This window comes from Rissa tridactyla, chromosome 1 (genome assembly GCF_028500815.1).
Source record: "Rissa tridactyla isolate bRisTri1 chromosome 1, bRisTri1.patW.cur.20221130, whole genome shotgun sequence".
NCBI lineage: Eukaryota > Metazoa > Chordata > Aves > Charadriiformes > Laridae > Rissa > Rissa tridactyla.
Window position 1 is genome coordinate 14,714,855 of NC_071466.1, and position 23,378 is coordinate 14,738,232.

The 23,378-nt window shown below is 42.2% G+C and overlaps 1 protein-coding gene across 3 annotated transcripts in view; it reads right to left on the bottom strand.

The window, feature by feature from the left end:
- The window catches only part of SESN3 (sestrin 3), a 45,182-nt gene that overhangs the window by 18,151 nt on the left and 3,653 nt on the right, over nucleotides 1-23,378 (bottom strand). For all 3 annotated transcript variants that reach the window (XM_054189118.1, XM_054189117.1, XM_054189116.1), the window contains exon 2: nucleotides 2,853-2,918. In XM_054189118.1, coding sequence (XP_054045093.1) covers nucleotides 2,853-2,918 — 66 coding nt within the window. The remainder of the gene's footprint in view (nucleotides 1-2,852; nucleotides 2,919-23,378) is intronic.

Below are 23,378 nucleotides of genomic sequence, written 5' to 3' on the forward strand. Positions count from 1 at the left end.
GAGCACTTTACACTGTACCTCTGTTATTTTAATACGTTCCTATGAAAACCAAAAACATTTTTCTGTAGATCTTTCCAAATCGGCTGAGCTCACAGATGGTTACAGTCAAGCCTGTACAGAGAGCTGGAAGGAAGCAAGAGCTAAATGGAAAGTAAAGCCTTTATGGAAGTCTGCCTGTATAGACACACACCACCCGAGCATTCAGCCCTAAAACAAATTTCAAAATTAATAGAGAGGAACTGGGTTATGTAACCAAATTACAGAAACAGCCTGGCAATCCACCCCTTCTGTGCTTGTATAATTGAAGAGGAGATCAAATGCTAATTTGTCCATAACGTTCAAGTATTATTTAGAATAGGAATTTAATGCTTTCTTTAAACAAAAGCTGTTCTTTAATTATTCCAACCAATCCCAACCTTGGGCACAAGATGAAATGAAACAGCAAAAGAGTAAGTAGCTCTTGCATTGCAAGCCCTGACACAGTATTTAGGGCTATTACTCAGTGTTTATCACCAAGAACAGCCATTCTCGGCATGCTCACCTCTGAAGTTACAAGCACAAGACTAGAATACCCAGTATTTCTTCTGAAAATGAACAGTATTACACCAGCCAGCTTACTATTGCAAACACCATGAAATGAGAAAACATTTTAGCTGGTTTACTGCACATCAAGATAGAAAGTGCCTAAAATCAAGGACGCACAATGCTTTTGCTGAAATATTCCATTCAAAATACATTTTCCTTCTTTATGATGGGCTGGCGAATGGGCTGTGTCTCAAATATCTTCCCGTCAAATCTTATATAGAAGTTATGTACAAAAAACCACAAACAACATACTATGTTTTCACTGTACTTCCGTGTTTTAATTTGTCATCCCAGAAAGAAAAGGAAGAAGCAGCTACGCAGCCAGGCAGCTCCATCATTTTTACATGTGTAGCTCTTCACTATGGCAGCTTTTCTGTGTTTTGTACCCAAAATGATGCCGCCTCACTTTTCCTTAAGAATGTTTTTACCATCGGAAGTTTACTCACACATTTAGAGATCATTTTATCTCACTTTTTACTGTATATCCCCTGCTCCACTGCAAGCAGTCCCCCTTATTCTTCAGCAGGTGTATCTCCCATGTATTTACGAGATCTTTGTCTCATTTAGGAGTTTCTTGGGGAAATCATACTTTTCATGTCTCTGGTAAGGTTTCTAATCTCCAGCTTGTCAGGAGTTTTCTTTGTAACAGCACAAGTTATGGCAAAGATATTCTGCTGACAAAATTGAAATATAATCCTATAGGACTGCACTGCTGCTATGTTAGGCATAGCAATATGCTGCATTATTGCTTCTGAGATTTATCTCCACCTATATTACTATGTTCTTCTTACTGTATAGGTACTTCATCCTGATTTATTACCATCCATGGATCCACAAACATGTTTTTTTATTCTGCTTGTAAAGTCTTACGGCACTTTAAGAGGAACCTTTACAATTAAGTTGCTATTGCTCCGTCCATATTCCTTCCCTTACGACAATAAAGCAGGGTTTGACATGAGCAGTGTTATTATGATTTGTGAGACATTCAGTGTATCACTAATCTCTAGCTTCATCCTTCCTATCCACTGTACTATTTCATGCCAAGGAACAGGGCAAAAAGGTAGTTGTTTGCTTAACAAACAATAGTTAACATTTGTTCGTGATACTGAATAGCTGTTTTATCTGGGCAGGTGGAGGTTTCCTGCTTGTACTGGGGTTACTCCTTTCTGAGAGCTACGCGGTGATTCCTCCTGCACCCTTGTCTAGCACCTTTACCAGGTGTTATCAGCTGTGAAATAAATTCATTAACAATTATCACAAAATATGTTATCATTTTAAATACATTTATTTTTCTACTTTTTATACAATTATTGACTTTATGAGAAAAATTAAGTCCTTACGAAGTTTGGCTTCTCAATTTCATTTCGTATTTCATATGAAAGGGAAGTCCTTTTCCCAAGTTCGTTTGGCTGGAACTCATTCTGCTTCCCTCTTCCCAAGTCTAAAAGACTCTTTTCACCCTCTCTTCCTTTTTGCTTCATTATGTTTTTTGGCTGCCAGCCTTTACACTCTGTTTGTTTTTAAATTCAAACCTTGCCAGTGTACAAATGGAGAGAGACTCAGAGAGCAGCAGCTATCTCATCTTTCAAAACGCCTTTTTGGCCCTTCTAGCATGTGAATTATCTGCCTTTAGCAACTACCTAAAACAAAACCATCGAAAAGGTCCTGGTTTTATACTCAGCCATCCCAAATAATTAATTGATCAATAAATAATACTCTGTGAAGACTGAGATCACAGGAGAACATCATAGCAAAGTTTCTACTTACTGCAGCAAGCTGCAAATCAAGGCTTAAGTTGAACATTAAATCACGGGCAGAAATCTTGAGTTTGAAGTCAAACAGTACCTTTCAACCACAAATTCTCTCAAGAGCCACAGCTACGGTCTAAGAAGTTAGTCATATTTTTCGGTTCTCTCAAACTGAAGGTCAGACGCTGCTCTGAGAGCTATATAATCATACCGCTGCAGTACTGGATAGGCCTCCCCTTAGGCCTGGCATTAAGGGTAGTATGCGATCACCCCCCACGAGAAGAGCAGAGCAGCACTCATGGCTGTCTCCGGGAGCGCCGGCGACTGAAAAGATGTCAAATCTTTTCACTCGTGTGAAAGAGCAGGGTGGTTCTTACCCACTGCTCCACAGAAATCATCGCTTTTGCTCACAAAGGAGCTCATCTGGGTACCATCGGAGAAGCAGCATGGTAAAACTGTCCTCCAGTACTTCCATTTTAAAAACTACCACCCGCCCGGCCCAGCTAACTGCAGACTTACTTCGTTCTCTGGTATAAAGGCACTTGGTCCTCTTGTCAATGGTGGGGAGACTTGTACTCTTTTTTCCTGCAAAACAGTCACATAATTGGGTCAGCGTCAGGAATATCATATTGACTCACTTTATCTCACAAGATGAGATCTTCAAGATCTTCAACCTGGATTCGGTTCTCTTCGCAAGGCCACCTGTGTGTTTTACAGCCCACTGAGGAGGTGAAGCCACCACACCACGTTGGTTAGATCAACTTTGCGCGAATGAACGGCACCAATCTTGGCAAGGGATTAAGAAAGAAAGAACCCACCAAAATCTAATACAAATTGGTTTATAGACCAGCTTGAAGATACAAAGACAACAGCAATAAAACATTTGGCAGGATGCTAAAATTAGCCATTTACTGGATTGAATGGAAGTTCGGAAAGCGGAGGGGAAAAAAAGCCATACTTGGGAAATTATAAGCAAGATGCTGTTTCCTTCGGTATCAGCATCTAATGAGATCCTCAGTGTTGAGAATCACTTTGTGTGTCAAATATTGGCAAGAAAAGCACAGTCCATGCAAACCAGCAAGACCCAATTAAAGATTCATTCTAGAAACCCAACGGAAGGGCCGTCTTGCTCAGCTGCAGAGCCCGGAGGAGACCATCTCACGTAGTACAAGCCTTGGTGCGCAAACCCCAACTAGAAGTCACGAAACGCCCATCAACATGATATATTTAGTACAGAACAGGATGATAGCTCAGCAAGAGCCACAGGACTTCTTTGACTGAATAGGGAGAAGAAACTGAACTAAGATAAACTATGGAGGGTTTCACAGTGTGGCTGCTGACAGCCAGAGAGGTGAAGGGACTCTGGGGAGGCTGCCTGCTCCTCTGGTTCACCAGGGGCAGGACCAGTACTGCCCACATCATTCCTGACCAATGTTGGTCCAACCTCCTCTTAATGACCCTCCCGGAGGTTCCTCCATCTCTCCAGGTCATTTAGTTCCTCAGATCTTTAGAAAATTTTCCTGAAGTCTAACCTGAATTTCCCTTACAGTAATTTAAAGCCAGCCGTTGCTTCTTGCCTTTTCTTTTTTTCCTCTTTATGGTTCTATTCCAGCTATCTGGAAACTATGGCTGCACACTTTCTCAAGTCCCTGATTGCACCGCAGCAGTTGGTGACTCTTAATAAGTTATCCATCAACAGGCATATGGGATTTGCATACTAAATATTTCGTGCCCTTAACATAAAAGTCCAAGGTTTTCCATAACAAATGACCCTTAAATACCTCCACCAGGGGGGCTTAAGCTTAACTGCCATGTGCACGAACAGCAGCGCTGGTCCCAGAAGGAGTGTGCCACCGATTTCCACACAGGAAAATGAAGCCCCTGGCACTGCGTAACTATTGTCCTGCTCCTTAAAAACATCCTGTCCTTTCTAAATTAGATTATGAGAAAACATGCAAAAATCAGCAGCGATTATTCAGGAAAGATGTTCCAAAGCAAACTCTTGCATGACAATTAGATTTGTAACTTTGGAATAATTAGCTGCCAGAAGATGCAGAAATAAACTGGATCTACTGTGTGAAGCCCAGCAGACGGGAGACAACTTACTGCAACCGCTGCCTGCTGCCACAGCCTGAAAATCCCATAAAATACTTCTTATGAATCAAATGTACTCAGACTAAAATAAGAAGAAAGGGTGTAGAGAGACCGGGTATCTGCACATGCAACCCCTTCCTCACACAGCTCCACAAGGCACAGAAAGGCATCTAGTTTTAAATACACAACCTTGCTAGCAGCCAGTCATTTCCACCAATGTTAAAAAAAGAAACGCTTTCCAAGATTGCTATTAAGGTTGCATTTCACTTGTTTTATGAAGGTTATTTGGATGTTAGAGTTTAAAACCTTCATTTCATACCGACTAATCTGGAGGAAGCAGCTTGTGCGAGTGGGACAACTTGGATAGCTGCAAAGCGTCAGCTCTGGCTGGAGCACAGGTCTAAACCGGAGCTGAACCATTGCCTTCTCCAGCTTGCTCTCTGACCTGTACCCTCCTTCTTCAGGCTCTCAAAGCTGGTCCTCGAGGCCAGACCAGGGCAAAAAAATGCCTATGCTGCTTCTAGCGGGATCTGGGCTCCGTTCCCCTGCTTCCCCATTCAGTGTGACTGCTATTACTCCTTTGACCCTGCAGATAAGCTACTGCTGAGAAGGACGGGAGGAAAGGGTACTTGGGTGCATGGGTGCATGAACGTAAGCAAGTTATCTCCAATCAATTCCTGTGAGCGATGACAGAAAGCCAAAGAGATTGTCAGACTCAGAAAACAAGGTGTGCTAAATATACTACAAAAAGGACAAAACCCAGCTCCTTTTGGGTGGTGGCGGTTCCAAGAAACGCAAGCCTGGAAAAATCAGTCAAACAACCAAAGCAAGAACAAAAAACCAAAAGCCCAAACACGATAATTCAAGTTGGTAAATCTAATCACAGCACACTTTCAGGGATCTGGGTTTTTTGCTATATTTGAAGTGTATACTCTTTCCTTCCATCAACACGGAAGATTAGTTTGCCTTCATGGCAAGACTTTTATTTTATTAAAACTGGTTAAAACAAGATTGTCAGAAGAAAAGGAGCAAACATCATCTGCTTGCACAAGTTCTCAGGATGCTATTAATAAAAACATGGGAAGTTTACAAGCATTAAGAAAGATAACGTTGGCTTTGTCAAACTGTAGATAAGAACCACTGCTTCTGGGCATGCTTTATCTAAAGTAGTGATTAAAGGTCTACCCAAGAACCCAAACATCAAAACCTACGTATGGGAATTAAAAAACAATATTGCGGATACATGGTCCTTTACGGTGAAAGTTCTTGCAAAGCTTCTCGTTTCCCAAGAAAGTGGGTTCATTTTCCTGTCCAACTGGTCTTTGCAGGTTACCGTAGCTATTGCTAAGTCAGCCGGAGTCCCTAATATCTTATTTGAAACCGGATTCTTATGCTAAGTGGCTGAAGCAAGAAACAGGTTGCTCAGCAACCAGAATGCCATACGCACGTATACCAGCCATTTTCTGCTTCACGTTCCTCCCGAAACGCTGGAGTCTGAATAAGTTATCTTAAATGGTTTGCAACCAATTCCACTTACGTCAAAAACAGAGCCTTTTTTGGGGCTGCTTCTTCAGAAGGAGAAAGATGATGAAGAGCTTCAGAGATAAGCAGAGAAAACTGAGCCTGGGCAGGTTACTGGGAGAGGGACCACTGCAAGCCAGAGCCTAGAAGCAGGTTTCGCAGTACCACGCTGAGGCGTTGGACGGCAGGAGGAGACCTCTGCAGACCACAGGAGAGCTGCTGCAGGAATTCCTGAAAAAACGGGCCTGAGCAAGCTGTATCTGTGACTTGCTTTCTCTCCTTAAGCTGCACTTGGAACAGTGTTGTGAGCTAAATATCAGGAATTCTAATAGTGATGAAATGGAACCATTTCCCATTGCACAGCTATAATTGTCGTGGTTTGGGCAAGAAACACCTTCATCCTTGGGCGAGCTCTGCCCAAACTCCCCCAGAGCCAAAATTTGTGACTTTCCATCTCACGGGTTTATTTTTAGTTGTGGCAGTGACCGGACACTTTCCCTCCAGAGCCAAGAGGCCGCGGGCTCTGAGACATGGCACCTGCATCCCAAGTAGCTGCCGGGCTGCTGCGGCAAAGGAAGGGATGCCAGGGCCACCCGTCTGGCAACGCAGCCGCGAAACCCAAGCGAGAGCAAGCATAAACCTGGCTGGTGCTGAGGCAGCACGGCGGCTCTCCTCCCAAAGCCTAAAGCAAAAGAAATAACCCTTTTTCCTCTTCGCTATCACATGAGTCACTGTGTCCTCAGGCTTTAAAAAAACCAACTATTTTTAGCAAGCTGCAAAAGGAGGCTGTTTTATTTGAGAATGGAGCCACTAGCTGGCGGGGCGGATCAAGCAGCTGGTTTGGGAAGTACTTCTGAATGCCCAGGAACGCAGAAAGCACAGGAGAGAAGCAAGTGGTTGCACAGGCGCAGGTGTACGGGGGCTTCTCATGCCCGTGGCACATAAAAGCTAATTCATCCTGAACTCAACATCAAGGTGGTTGTGCTGCAACTGGGGGGGGGGGGAAAAAGTCACTGGGAAGAAACATTTTGCACCTCAAGAGGGAATTTTGCGAGTCATGGCAATGCTGCCACTTGTGTCCCTGTGAACTCCTAGAGCAGAGCAAGTGGCTGGGCAACACCCACAAAGGGCCTCAGAGCCTCCACTCCAAGAAAAACTGCCACCGCTATAAAGACATCTGGATAATAAACAACACTAGATCAAATATAAATCCTAAGGGCATCCCAAAATTAACTTATCCCGAGGAACAAACTCTTTTTCCTGAACAAGCCGGAATTTTGGGGGGGAGACATATATTTCTTATTTATTATACCTCTTCTTGTATTGTAATCTACAAGCAATTTTGCTTGTAGGAATGCTATCTAGCATTTCTAAGGATCTTTGTTATGAAATTCAGTGGTCTATCTCTTTATAACATACATTATCATCTGCAACAATAATCTGGAGCCAAGCCCACCACTGGGACACCAACGTGGAGACATCTCCATTTCTATGAGGTGTCTAAACTTCTTCTCCAGCAGAAAGCGAGAGCAAGGTGCAGTGCCACTAAAAACAGGAGCTGAGTGCCATTCAAGACTCCCTGGAGTCTCCTACTTGGCATCCAACCACGGCCCCAGAAAGGAATGGGCTTCCCATCGGTAGGTATAGTGTCTGCCACTCCCTATGGATGCCCTGGATACCCTTAAGCCTCCTAAATGGTACTTAATGCAGGAGCTGGGTACCGTGGCCCTTTTCGCAGCACTTGGGAGTGCAGTTTGGGTTACCCTCAAACCTAGCGACTGGTGAACCAGGTATCTGCTGGGCTTTGCCACCTGCACCAGGTGTTTAGAGACTGAGGGTGGGAGCAGCGAACTGGGTTTAGGACTCCCAATCTGGGGCTGAATTTCCCCAAATGGATTGATTTTATCCCAGTCTCAGATTCATCTTAAGAGTTCTTCAAAATATGCCAATTCAATCTCATGGACTTGATGCTACAGAGCCCACTTTTGGTTTTCAGTCTGGCACACACAAATGCCTTGTGTTTTAATTCACGTGGCAAAGGCATTTGTGTTATTTGCTGCTGGTTAAAACCCTGCCTACAAACTGGCTTCTCCTACCCCAGTTATTGCTTTCTGAACACATTTCTACTCTTGGTTCTTGGATCCAGAGCAAGGTCCACCTCCGTTTGCTCTGATCACACCTAAATGCTCTGGGCTTTATTAACGCCTAACACAATTTTACAATTATACTGGACCATCTGCTCATTCTACGCTCGCTGAAGACAAAAGAAAGCATGTAAAAAAAAATTATCTGAACATTGATTGTATCTTACCTTCTACTATTATTCAAACCCTTCCTTAGGATGCGGGAGGGATTTTTCTTTATTCCTGCATATGCCAAGTTGCATTTTAATTTATTCACCTAACTTTGTCAGAGGAAGAACAGTTTAGAAACATGGCAGAAGTTTAGGACACATCTCATTCATTTTAGGTGGAAACTTCAATACTTTTCATAAATGTATACAGGAATAATATAATAATTAAAGCTACACATAGTCTTGCTGACTAAAAGGAAAACCAAGTAGACAAAGTTTACTTGCCTTCACATGTCAGTACTCCTGGGAGGTTCAGACTGCCAAGAACAAAAAAGTATATTCATCAAAAATGTGAAATTTATTGACAAACACTTATTGGGGTATTTTTTAAAGAAAAAATCTGTTTATGGCACCTAATGTAATAAAATTGGGAGCTTTATAGCTTCAGAATCTATCTGCAATTCATCTCTAATTAAGTTTGTGCTGCAAGGTCAAAAATTTGGATACACATTAGAGGGATAAACTTTGGTGTCCTGTTTTTCAAAACAATTTCCATAGAGAGTGGAGAGATGAAATTAAAAAGAGAAAATGTGAAGAGGACTAAGTTGAATGACGCACAACACTTTATTTGCTGACGGTGCAGAACTCCTCTTTACGACTGACCCATTCCTATAATTAAACCCAGGACGTATCTCCAGAAGCAATAAAAGAGGTGTTCAGAACAAACAACGTCAAAATGTTAAAGAGTTCACAAAGTAAAAGTCCTAGCCTACAGTCATTTGTTAAGGGTGTTTCAAGTGATTTTGCAACGGCTTCTTCCTCTTAACAGACTGTACAACTCCCAAAAATGCAAACTAAGCGATAAAGATGAAAATTAGCAGAGGAAGTCAAACAGTAGGAAATCTTTTTTATGGAACAGCATTTCAAAATACTTAAACCCGTCACTTTTAACATTAAGAATTTGGCATCTTTGTGCCTAACAGCTGATGAAGTGTTGCAAGGAGCTGGGATGAGAGCCAGTGCAGTACAATTGAGGGGAGCTCTTGCTTTGGTAACAGGTTACAGCCCTTTTGGATTTCACACAATAAAAGGAAGCCTATCCCAAGTTCCCATCCCTCCACCAGCTATTAAGAACACAATCCACACTAATTAGAAACCAAAGGGCAGCAATTTCTACCCAACCCAAGATGGACGGCCAGGCAGCAGAAGTCCAACAGTGGTTCCTCAATCTTTGAAAGATATCCGGTACGTTCAACCTACTGGAGAAAAACTCAAGTGAACACGTAGTGACTGGCAGAAAAGCCTATCTCCTTTTTTCATAAAGAAAGCCTACATCTACATCCTCTTCCAGTCCTACTTCTATCATATCACGCTCCCTATCCGGGAGATAATTTTTGTTAACCAAAACCAACCTTCAGCTGCCAACCGGGAGCAGACAGGCAAGGACTGCAAGTCAAACGTCAGAGTAACAGGTATGCTGCAAAACACTTCCCTATTTAAGAAGCCTGAACTGTGTTTTGCATTTTTGTCAGAATAGATCTGAATATATCAAGTAAAAGACACACCTGCAACTTAACGTTGGCGTCGCTGAAGTACAGAGTATGTCTAAATGAGAAAGTAAGGCTGAGGGTCTTGACTGGGAAGATGGAAAGATCTTCATGAGAAGATTTGTGCAACCAAAGCTGTCAACAGTCGAACCTAAACGTTGATTACTAAGACATGAAAAGGACGAGAGACAGTCAGTCGCTTCTTCTACTTCCTTGTTGCTAGAGATTCACTTCCACCTAATTTAAGCCAAACCTCAAAGTCTGAATTCTTATCCATGCCCCAATCCTTATCAGATACTGAGGGTGAAACTCTAATGACCAAACACAGACACTCAAATCAGAGTTAGCCAGCTGGACCCTGGTTACAACTTAAAAAGAAAGGTGATGCTAACTCAGGATGAGATCAATTGCGCCATGGAAAGGCCTCGTTTTCCTCCATAGACTAAGAGGAATCCATGGCTAACCAGGTCAAACGTAGTGATCTGAAGCTAGTCAAGACACATACCACCCGCAGACAACAAATGGCTTTCTGGTCTACTTCAGCCTTTAAAAAAAGAAGAAAAAAAAAAAAGAGAGAGGAACAAAGCTTCCCTCTTATCAGTCCGCGGAGAACCTCGCCTCCTTCCCTCCCTGCACACCCAACGGTAACAGTGGAGTTTGTGTGCTCCCCAAGAAATGCCCTCAGGACAGAAGATCTTGTGATCGTCAAGATGACTCAAAATCCTATGAGCACGGCAGAAGAGCATTTTCTATGTTTCAGCAGCATCAGATATCAAGGGCAAAAGTTACAGTGGAAAACTTCAGCAGTTTAAGCTGGGACTTGTTTTATCTGTACCTTGGCCCACTTCCACCTTCAGATTTAGTCCAAGTCTGACATACTGAGACAGATCAATATTATCTCATTTGGGGAACGTAGCCTCTAGCCACTAAATTGGCATAACTGCATCGAGTTAATCTGCCTCATCATCAGCCAGGACAGCAATGCTGCTTGCTAATGCAGAGTCTCTGAAGCAGCACGGTATATCCTTTAATCCACCGCCTCCCATGCAGAGGGCTGCCTCGTCCTGCCCGAGCACAGCCCATCAAACCGAGCCTGGTTTTGCTCTGCCAGCGGGGTCCCACGTGCTTTGGAGGCTGCACGCTCAGCGTGGGTAAGGGCAGCAGCCGTGGTCACGCATGTGGGCTCTGTCCTCCCACGGAGAGACCTTCCCCATTCAGTCCACGCAGCAAACCACTGCCAACAGGTAGAACAAACGTTTGATAGAAAGTACAGATAAAGCAGCAGCTGCTTTGACAGGCCTGAATTAATACCTAAATTAACTACTGATAGCACAGCCTCTTTACAATACAGTAATTGAATGGTTAAATACTTCAATTCATAAATACACATGCATTTGATTTATTGGGCATGCTGCCAATCGGAGAGGCATAACTGGTGGATATTACAGAAAAAAGAGAGAAAGACTCCTAGGGTTATGTAAATTCGTCATGTATCTCTGGCAGAACTGCCTCCCAAGAATGCTCTGCCGAATTTTTAATAGAAGTATTGTCTGAAAATACATGCCTTGTAAGCAAGCAAAATTGAATGGTATTCATCCATACTGCAAATGCATAACGGCATCCTTCTACTGTGAAGAAAGTGGCTTAGGGGTTTTTTTTGAGAAAAGTATTTCAAAGATGCTAAATGTTCAAAACATTAGATTAATATAAGAGCAGTGCACAGCAAAATACCCCAACAATATGTTTTAAAGAAAACCTTTACCGGACTCTACTGCAATTCATGCTGGAACATCCTCAAGTGCTACAGTATTCCAGCAGAGATCATGCTCACCAAGGGCTTATTGAAAGGAAGATGCGCTTAAGTGCAGGTTACTATAAAAGCAGACTGGGAGAACTGTTTAACCAGGGACTGGCACGAAGGCTGCATTCTCTCACCTTTCCTCTTTGGCACTGCCATCACATTCATTATGACAAAGAGCAGAGAGAGAGACAATTCAGCTGCACTGCAGGTGTCTTGAAACATTAAGACTTACATTTTTACCAAGGGTAAGACTCTTAAGGTTATGGCTGCACCGCAGCTGCTAGCACAACTGCTGCTCTTCTAGAAATATTTAAAGCTAGTTTTCAAGAAGTCCCTGGCTAACAGTAGCTTTAGAGAAGTCCTTGGTTAACAGTTCCTAAGTCAGGCAGGCACATGGAGCTCAGCTGCACAACCTGCTTGAGAAACCAGACCAACATTAATTCAGCCACTGCTGAGTTTTCAGTCGAAATGATGCAGCTAGACAGTTCAGACCGAATAGTATCATAAAGAGGTCTGCTCACAGCAAGTATGGAGCTCTACCTTCGCACTTCAATAGGAAAAATAATAACAACATCCTCCTCCGATTAGCATCTCAATCCTCCAGCAGTTGCAGGGAAGGAAGCTGGGCTCTGACCTCTGCACCAGCTCGCTGAAATTGTTTCCTTCCCAGCTTCAACTACTTACATGACATCAGGAGCACCAAGGCTGCACTGGTGTCCTGGCCACACAAGGCATTTTGCTGGCTGAAGTGTTAGTCAAGCAATGTTCGTGACTATTATCAAACACTACCTGTTTACTAACTACCAAACACTGAAAAATCTTTACTAGCAAAGTATGGAAACCCAGCAGAGAGTTTAACTCAAGAAGGCAAACGTTGGGGATCTTTCCAAAGTGAAAAGCTGTGACCTGTAGCTATGAGATCTCAGACCATACAGCCCTGCTTCCCAGGCACTTCCACTACTTTTCACCAACTATTTCGCCACGCAACGCCACTGCTTGGTTACAGCTCTCACTACTTGTAGCTGTCCTCTTAAAACGTGCTCTGCCTGCTCCCCCGTTCAGTCAGCTGATGGTGAGATGGTGAGAACCATCGAACTAGGTTGTTTAAGTGGAAAGTTTGAATTTTAGCAGAAGGGCAGCACACCCGCTGCACAGGAGCATTTCGTTGCCTGGAGCGTATCACAGGTGCTTCTTCGCTGCACCTCAAAGAAAAGGTAAAAACCCAGAAGCCCCTCACTCCAGACATAAACTCACCACGTGTCCCTGCCAACGCTCCCTCTTCATAAGTCTGTGTCCTTGTAAAGTTTTCAGCTCAAGAAAAACTCCTACTGAGCAAATAAATAGTGTCCCAGAATACGCTGCTACAGAAACATGCTCCCAAGCACCTTTCACTTACCAGGTACTATATAAAACCAAATTCTATTCTGAGACATAGGAAAGTCAAGCAGATGGCAGAAGCATGGGTTTTCAAACTGCTTTTCCCACACACTTTATATACGAAATGATCATAGCAGTTATTTTAAATCTGTGTGCAGGAACTATCTTAAGAGCCACGGAAGTAACTTGCCAAAATTCAGAAAAACAAATCCTCTCACTCAGATAAAAGAGAGAAATGTGCTCAGCTCAGTACTGCAGCCCTCCCCCCCCCGCCACCAGCCAGCTTTCTGCCATCTCTTTAACATCGGATTGTGAAACACAGTAGCTTGAGTCTTGGAAAGCTACTCTGAACTGCTGAGCTTGCTGTCACAAGCATGTCAAGATATTTTAATTGATTGCCTCCTGGCTGTCACAGTCCGTGCATAGCATGCTTTTACCACCTCCAATAAAAGGATTAGGAACCAACCAGCAGGTGACAAGCTCAAGCAGAGGTACTTAACCTTTTCCACAATGTGGAACTAAGCTGTGGAAATCCTTGCCATAAGATGCTGCAGACACCTGAAGTCAGTGTGTGTTCAAAAGTGAATTGTTTGAGCTCATGGTAGAGAAATGCAAGAATGGTTATTAAATATGGAGAAACCACCTCCAGCTCAGGAAAGTTTTCAAGTTGCAAATACTTGAAGACTGGGAGTCAGTGCTGAGGCACTGCCACAATGAGCTTGTTACACTTTGTGTCCTCTTCCTTACATACCTTCCTTTCGCTCCCATCAGAGACACCAGGACACCGAGTTTCGATCTGACCCACTATACCTGCTCTAATGCTGTTATGTTATAGATCTGCAGCAGATTGTTTCAAGAATACTATTTATGCTATAAATGCTATTAAAAATGAAATATATTTTCTAATATAGACAGGAATTGACATCACTCAAACAAAGAGACATTTCAACTGAACTGGACCGTTGTAGAAACAAGCATTTTGCTAACCCAGTCCAAAAGATGCAGCCCATCTGTTGTTAGTTTTAGTGGCCAGCTCAGCCCAAACCACACCACCACATTATGGAGCTCCTTAGTGCCTGGGCGAGCACATTCCTACACTGTTCCACACAGGCAGTATCATATCATTTACTTCATAATCTTGAGTACATTACACTTCAGTTATTTACTAATACTGCTTTTAGGAAGCAAATGTTACTTTTTTGCCCTTTTCTGAATGTGCCTCATCAGAAGTGACATCAATGTAGATCTGAAAAAGGTTAAGAAAAAAACCCCTGAAGAGTTAAAACATGAACAATGACAATATAAATATGTACCCTTCCTACTCACTTGATGGGCAGATGATGTTTGTTTAGACTCACGGTATCTACCTGGAAGAATAGAAGCAGATGTTGGCTATGTCACCTCACCATGAAGAACTTTAGCTAAGCTGTTCATATTAAAATTCAAGCAGACATAAAAATATTAAAACACGGGGCTGACATAAGGTTTCTAGTTTATAGCAAACGCAACTTGTGGCCAACGTTCCTTAAAATTTTACAAGTTAATCCACTGAAAAGCTTTTAAAAAAATAAGCCCCCTTGGCACAAGTTTCTCAGATGAACGCTCATGTACAATTGATGACCACTGCGCATCTTTGCTACAGTTCAAAAAATGTAAGGAACGCTGGTGCTATTCTCACAGTTCTGCCTGGAAAGGGATAGTCCCCCTGGATATCCAAAAGGAGCAACGTCCTCTTGCTGTAAGAGAAGCATCCTTTTTTGCCATCTTTCTTTGGTTGATGACTCAAACAGAAAGAATGTGCCAGACGAACAATAAAATCTGCCTGACTAACATGCTTTACCTCTTGCCTAAAGGTACAATTTCCAAGAGCAAGCGCCTTGCTGTCTAAGCCAGGAGTTTAAGCCTTTTTTGATTAGTTGACTCGTAAGCAGTTTTCAGAAGGAGGTGGCATCTATACCGTGCCTCTGAGTTTACTGGAATAAGTTTTCCTACACAGTCTCCTTGAAAGAAGTCCAGAGAAATCTTATAGGTGCTAGGGCCACAGATGGAAAACCACGGGTGAGCCCTTTTGATTCTGCACCTGATAGGAAATCCTGAAATAGTCACCAATTAGAGCAAATTATTTCTCCAAGGAGCCTTGTTTGCAAAGGCTGGAGACGGTTTTACAATAAGCAAGGAGCTAACACACTAACCGCTTTACGTTTGATTAGTCTGGGAGAGGTTTGGGCAAGCGACCGACAGAGGAAAGGCTTCAGCTCGGAAGCACAGCCGAAAGCCACCGACTTGCTGGAACAACCATAGCAATACTTGCAGTCAGGCAGTTTCTTCCTCTTTCTTCTTCTCCTTTTTTTAAAGAACATTTTACATCTTAAGCTACATCTTACCGAAGTGAGTCATTACTGAGATACAATCTCCAAAACACACTGACTTAATGTGGCTGAGCTGGTGGCAGCAAAGACCTAAGATACAAACGTGTTTTCCTGACAGAGCTTAAAAGAGATGCTGATTTTCAAAAATGAAGACTCATAACTGTTACAGAAAGATTTATTGCATGTAAATACAGAGACGTGTCCAGAGACAGATCAGCTATTCCTGCTCTCTTCAGCCATCCAGGGCAGCAGATTGGCAGAACTTCAGATTTACCTCCAACCTCAGAGTTGACAGGCACTGCTGTCTCCTCAGATTACTGCCTACATTTAGATTACGTTTTTGTGACTTAGTGACTCTACAAAAAAAATCACCAGCAAGTACTACAGAAAAAACAAACCCACTTATTTTATACTCTGCCTGAATAAAGACTTCCGTAGCTACGGAAGAATGATTAACATGCGTTGCCTAATGAGACCCTCCATTGCGTTCCAGTCTACTTGGCCTTTTTCTGAATGAAGTCACCAAACCCAAACTGAGACTTTCGCATCAGAGTAAGCCCAACTACTAAGAGACACGTTCACAGCCTTTATTTGCACCCAGCTTAGCTCTGTACAGACAGAAGTTAGACCACGCACCGGGTACTCCAACTTTTCTGGGACACAAGAACCAACGCCATAGACCTGGCTTCTCAAAGACCAATTACTCATGTTGGATGGCTGGATGCTGCCTCTAAGTATTCATGAGGCATAGCTTAACCCAAAGGAGTGTCCCATACAAAACATCAACAGCGCTGGATAGTTAAACTGCTTTTGCTTGTACTGCGAGTTTCTGTTGGATAAATAGGTCAAGTAACTACAGCTTTATCTAATACCTTTTGCATAAGTGACCTTAAGAGCAGGGGCATGAAGGGAGACCTTCCTTCCACCTCTATTCCCATTTTGCTTTTCTAAACCGTATGTGAAAGACAGCTCCAGCACACCTTCCCTTGGTGCAGACTGCTCTTTTTCCACTCGTCTTCCACTCAGGTGTAACAAGTGTTAAGCTCCTCCCCTGAAGAACTACAACACCGGCTGCAGGCTCCTTCAGCCTTTAATTATGCTACAGTTGACCTTTTCAACCAACACACCTTTTCTTCTAACTACTTATGAAGCACCAGCGTTGAAGCGAGACAACAAGTTTCAAATTGCTGGAGTAAAAGTCACTTATCTCAAAGCAGGTTCTACCTGCATGATCCCTGATGTTACTGCCTCATCCAATCTTTCCCCAGTACTCCAAAACTTAAATTACTAATGTAATTGAACAGTTTGGGTTTCTGGAAGGAACAGAAGATGAAAAAAATTTCTGAAGTCTCCTGAAGCATTAATACAGCTAGTATTAATAGTTGGAGTTCTTCTAGTTCAACACTTCCACTGTATTTCTTTAAATATGGAGACTGCAAAATGTAAAAATATTAAATATGGTGGAGAAACAGAATAATAATTAAAAAAATACAAGGAAGAAGACAAAGGCTGTATGATTCTATTCAGTTACATTAGAGCTTATCTTCTGTATTTCAGAGGAAGAAGCTAACCAGTGAAAATGAACTGTTGACTAACAAACACCATGCACGTCAAGTGTTGTTTTAATGCATTTCCTACCACTAGGGTCTAGAAGTTTCCACTGCAGGATGCTAATGAAGAGTCCTGATTCAGAGTTTTCTCGCAGCAGCACTCTTGAGTGAAAACTGCTACAACTCAGTTAAAGAGGACTTAAAACACGGCTGCTAGAACAGCTGCCATGGCACTCAATGGGTGTTCCAATCAGCCTTTGGAGCGAAAAGAACAAGCCAGCTTGTAACGGGGAGAGAAATGCGATGCTTTAACTTTAGATTTTCATTTATAGTGTGTTGTTATCAATTTATTACGACACTACTACTGCACCTTTTGAACAGCATGCTTCTACCTCATCCACACTTCCTACTGTGTATGTGCACATCCACTCTGAAGTCCAGCTTACAGAGTTAGTAGCATGGATGCTTCCACATAAACAGTTGCCTTAATTTTCTAACTCTAAGCTAATTATTGCAGTAAGGCAATGAGTGCTCAGTGGAATAATCAAATCCTGATGCCTATTTCCAGAGAGGGTCAAGGTTCACTCTTCTTGCTGAACAGTGAGTGGGTGTTTGCATGCAGGCAGCACAGTTGATTTCAAGACACAAAACATATTGTAGTAAAGCAACATTTCGAGTGTTCTTCCATGCTGGATGAGATCCAGCTGGTGTCAGGTAGAATATTTAGACAGCGTGTAGGCGCTCCATTTCATTAGAGGTATAATCAAATTTCTAAATGCTAGAACAAATTACTATTTCCACACCTCTAATCAGCAACGAGGGTGCTTTACTGAGAAGAATGTCAATCAACTCTGAGGGAATATTTTTTATTTTTTTAGTTAATAGGGATAATTACATTAAAACAGATTTAGAACCATATGGCCAAAACCCCTCCAGATACATTTAACCAATAATGTAACTATATTCCCTTCGCCACATGCTAAAGGAGGAGATATTAAACATATTTACAAGCACATGCTATTAGATTAGGTTGAACGCCGTGAAGATACTGTCTTATTAAATACTTTTTAACTGTACAATTCATACAGAGGAGAGAACATATGCTGGCTTTCAGTTGTTTTGTTGGTACCAGCCAGAACAAATCCAATGCAGTAATAAACAGCCCAGAGATAAAAGATGATTTTGAGCAAGCAGCTCTGTACTGCTCTAAGAATGGCTTATACCAAGACAGCTAGTACTTCTCCGCTATCATGGACACAACTCTGCCTTACTTAGGTTGTGTGGAATTGGTCAGAAGCACAAATTCTTAATTCCTAAGTAACCTACCAGTCACATTTAATGTGCATTTTTGTGTGAAAACGTTAAATGAGGAGTCATCCTTGCAACCATTCCTCCCTTATAAGGAAGAATTTAATTGATCCTTTGAAGTATCAAGAGACTCTAAAAGAATTTACAATTCTCTCTAGTTTCATGTCAAAACTAAGTTCAAATTTAATACACTTTAAAACAGATAAACAATTATGCATTTTGATTCTTAAGTGCAGCAATTGAGACATACTGGTGGCATTTGTGAATTTATTGCTTATTCTGAATAGGTGAAAACCTAAATTTAAAGTCACCTTTTACTTTTCTTCCAAATATCTTCTGCGCTTGAAGAGATAAATATAATTCTCAAGAATGCGATTTCTCCTGGATTTCATACCTGTTAACCTAATATTTGTGTACTTCGGAAGAATTAAACCCCAACCCTAAGGGCGGTCCACGCACTGACCACACAATATGGAGCAAATCCATGAGGAACTTACTTCTTGTGTGATGCAGGCTTATCCCTTCAGTTCCAGCCTACTCACAACACATGAAGCCAGGAATACTTCATATTCCTCTCCACTGTTATTTTTTCCCACCTGATCCCCCGAGGAAGGGGACTGCAGGTAGCCTCATGCTGTTACCAAGTTCACTAGGTTGGGTGGTGAGCTCAGAATCCATTAGAAATCCATTGTCGGTCTAACAAAACAAGATGCTTACCTTGAGAGAAATATGAGAGTCATTAACAAGAAAAAATAATGGGTGTTTAATCGGAAGGTTGTATCTGTTTATTTATCTTACTCCAAATCAGGTAACCAGGGACGTTCAGGAAAGATTCAAGATGCCTTTCTATGTTTGAAGCACCGACTTCCATCTCTTATCGCAAGCACATCACTTAAACCCCGTTCAGCCCCTCCCTAACTTAAGTCCCTGACTGGCACAAGCCCTAGCAGAAAAAAGCTTACTTTCAATTTAAATAAGATGCGAGAATGAAGGTATTTGTATAAATCAATGGTTGACATGGTCTACACCAAGAACAAAATAGTTTCTCAGTGTCCTAAACACGCAATATTAACTATCACCTACACTAGCATTTTGCCCCAACTGATAGTTATCCAGTGTCTGATATGCAAGAAGCATCCTATAATAAGAATTTGAAACTAGTGGTTAAGAGAGACATTTAAAATTAATACCCCTTGATCATGGCCTCCCCTATTATCAGTAACACTAGTTTGCCCAGGGTGGCATACCGAGAACCCCATAAAATTTCTTGAACTATCCCTAACAGCATTGAATGGACTGACTGATAAACAGCCAGAAAAAGTTGTTTGTGGAGAATAGTCCTACCTCCCTTTAATGGAATTTCACAAGATACTTGAGTCATCTGCATTATGCTCCCTATAGCTTCTACTTAAAGCGCACAGACTACCAGGCTGGGTTGCAGAGACAACAATGGGAAGGACCTCTGCATACAAACAGGAACACCTGCAAAGAACAGAGAAATTAAACAGCATAAATTATTTCCATACAGGTTTTTCCAAAGCTGATGAGGTGCAATTTCTCATTAACCGAGGTCTTCCTCCTGACGATTCGAATTTCTTTTCTACTGAAAACACCCCTTTTCCCCTCAGTCTATTCTGACCCACTTAGACAAAAGACAATATTCAGCCTGGACAAGCAAATTATGCTTGCGATCCCGTCTTATTCTCCAGCCCTGGAATTGGAAATCTGATAATAAAATCTCCAGACCAACTCCCCTAGCTTCACAAAGCCAGGGGAGAATTAATACCACTATCTTCTCTCACTCAGATATCCCTAGCGAGAAAAAAGGGTTCAAATAAAGAACCAAACGAGTATTAACAGCTCCCTCACCAATGTGGGAGAGAGGAAAAACCAAGGATGCTTAACAAACCATATTATTTTTTTTCAGATTTCAAAACACCACCATTTAAAGAGATGTGAAATTTGAAGCACTAATTAAGTAATATGCATAAATTTAAAGCAAATGCTCACAGAGCCCGCATCTCCAAACCACAGCCTGCGATTTGGCTAATGCAACGCACCACTCCTACCAGCAGCAGTAAGTCTTAACAGAGGACAACCTCCACGCTTGGCTAACCCACTCCCAACACTAAACCTCAAAGTTTCTTTTGAAGAAAATCCTCCTCCCCACTTTCTTTCCTTTCCTGCCTCCACTCACTCCCTGTAATTCAGGGGAGACTGTTTTTTTTGGTTTTGTTTTTTTTTTCTAAATAAAAGTGACTGTTCTAAATGAGTGTGGTTCCTCCGAGGCCACCTCTTACAGCTTCTCATTGCAAAACAGTGTCCTTCACCAGAGGTTCATTTCAGTCATGCCACTCTCATTACAGGTCTAATGAAAATTTAATAGTTCTGCCTTCTTATTTTCAGTACATGAGACTAGAAAGGTCAAAGGAAAATATTTTACACTGGCTTTTAAGGGAAAAGTGGAAGAACCCAGGAACCTTCAAGAGCAGCATACATGTGCGAAGAGCAATAGCAGTTCCAGGCAGTGAAGCCAATAATTAACACTGGGGGGTGGGAGAACAATTATTTCAAAGGGTGAGACTCTGAAAAGATACAAATCACTGCAAGACTTGGGAGGATGGTGAAGGAGAGAAACCACAGTCATCTCTGGACTTTCAGTGCATTTATTTCACAGGAAAGAATCCTGTTCTGGAAGTTGTTGGGTTTTTTTTAACCGAATCTTTCCAGAAAAAGTAAGAACAAACGATGAGGGTGAGGGGCCTGTTGCTGACAATCTTAACTGCCCTAAGAGGCTGGGTTTGTTGCTCTTGGTTTACAGCTTTACATTTTGGATCCTTGGAGACCCATCTTCTCCCCCTAGCTGTGCATGTGGGATTTAGTGGTGGAGTGACCCGAGATGGTTTCACCACGGCAGCACTCCAGGGGACTGGAAGACACAAACACTGAAGGCAGACACCATGTTGTACACAGCAGAAAGGTGCTAAAATTAGAGCCGATAAAAACAGAGCTAGGTTGTCATGCTGGAGTTTGAAAATCACTTTGAGAACTCCTTTTTAAAGAGGCACATCGGAGATTTAAAGCCATCTAGGCAACCATAAATTAAGACAAATATAGCATGATGAGACTACTGTTAAGAGTGGTCAAACTATGGAAGACATAATTTGATTTTACCAAATAAGATTCTCTGCAACAGTCAAGTTTGTTGATCAGATTTCCAAAGCCAACTACACTACGCAACTTGATGACAAAGATGCTCCATTGTGGAAAAGCTGGGGTGCTTTCCAAGCAAAGGCACAGCAACTTTCATTTGCTTGTGTTCAGAATAGATTGAACCAGGTTGACTTTCCTCAAAATAGTTGAGACGTCCTTGAAAGGTCTCTTGATTTCTACTGAACAGGTAACAGCATCTCCATGCACCTTCATGACTCATGGTGACACACATTTTAGCTTACACGGGCTTATGAGACCTGACATTAGACTATTTTTGGTTCACTTTTGGGCTACTTTCCTACTCACCCACACAGAACAATAAAATGAATGAAAGTGTGTCTTTTTTTTTTTTTTTTTTTTTTGGATATGACCTCAACTCCCTGAGCCTAGGCTGGTGCTATTGTAAGCACTGCATCATTTAATGACGTTCACACATTTTTCTATCTTAAAAGTAAGTGCTTTTTTTGACAGCACCAGACCTAGAACAAACTCTTCCAGAACCTCATACCTCTGGACACTTCAATTTTCCAGCCCGAACGTATTTACAACCATTTTACATCTATCTACTCTTAAGCTAATTTCTCCTCACCGGCTCTTACCACCGGATGTATTTAGAGACATGGATCATATCCCCTCTTAGCCTTTGTTTCTGCTGGACTAAAAAAGCAAGCTTTTTTAGTCTCCTCCTGCAAAACCAGTACTCCCTTTCTCCCAGCACCCAGACAGCTCACCTCTGCGCCTGTTTAATTTGGGTGTCCCTCCTTCCCGGCTTCCCTCCTCCCCAGCGACACTGCCCTGCAGGGTGACAGTAAGCTGCTGGTCCTCCAGCACACCAACATCCTTCTTCCAGCTCCTTCCAAGAAGCTGCTCTTAAGTTATGAGTAACAAATAGCCAAGCCTATAACTCTGACATTTCATACCACTGGATTTCGTCCCACTTCTAACTACACCAGTGCTCAAGGTCTCCCAGTTTTCTACAAAATACTTGGCTCTTTCCCTGGACCGACAGTATCTACCACGTCTGCTGTGTGTACATATTTCAGAAACCGCCACGTTCTCATTGTGACCCGGGACAGCGTTAAATCAGATTAGCGATCCCTTGAAAACCCACTGGTAGTCTCCTCTCAGCACAGTGACTTCTCCTTTCAGCATGGCCCAACTACCATTCCCACTCCCATCAGTTCCCTATCACTCCTCTAATTAACAGGAACAGAAAAATAGACAAAATGTGTCAGATCAAAGGTCCCTATTGCCCAGTAACCTCTCACGGCCAGGGGGCAATAGCAGACATGTAACAGCCAGGAAAGTGTATAGAAACTATACCGGAAAGTGTTGCTATTTCCTATTTACAGGTCTTGTTTAATTTTTCTGTTATGAATTTGCCCAAATACTTTTCAAACCCACATAAACTTTTGGCATTTAGAACATTTTTTGTTAGCAAATCCCAAAGTTTAATTTGAGCTGACTTGCTAATGCAGCAAGAAGTTCAATCTTTGATGGTACTTCAGATGTTTAATGAGTGAAGTCTAGTTGTAGTCCATCCAAAGCTTTCAGAAGAGGACGCTCTAGCAGATGTCTTATCAACAGACGACTACTACATTAGTCTAGCGTGACCTATTTTTGCTGGTATCATGTCATACTTTTTTTTTTTGTGTATCTGCACGCTTTTCCTTCAAAATTTGCTTTAGTAACTTGTACAATGTTGAGATTCATGCTAAAGAAGGAGAGTGGCAGGGGGATGAGGAGCCCTGAAAATTAGACCCATCATATTGATGGCTATTTCCCGCCCACAGGATCACCCTGACTGGGCAGGTCTATGAAAACACGGAACAGATCCAGGATTTCAAATACCTTTTTCCAAGACTCCAGTACAGAGAATGGCTCAAGCCAGGAGGGTCGGCTAAGCCGGGTTCACTTCCACTTTGCCAACAGTGATGGATGCTTATAAACCACACTCCCCCATCACCCATTT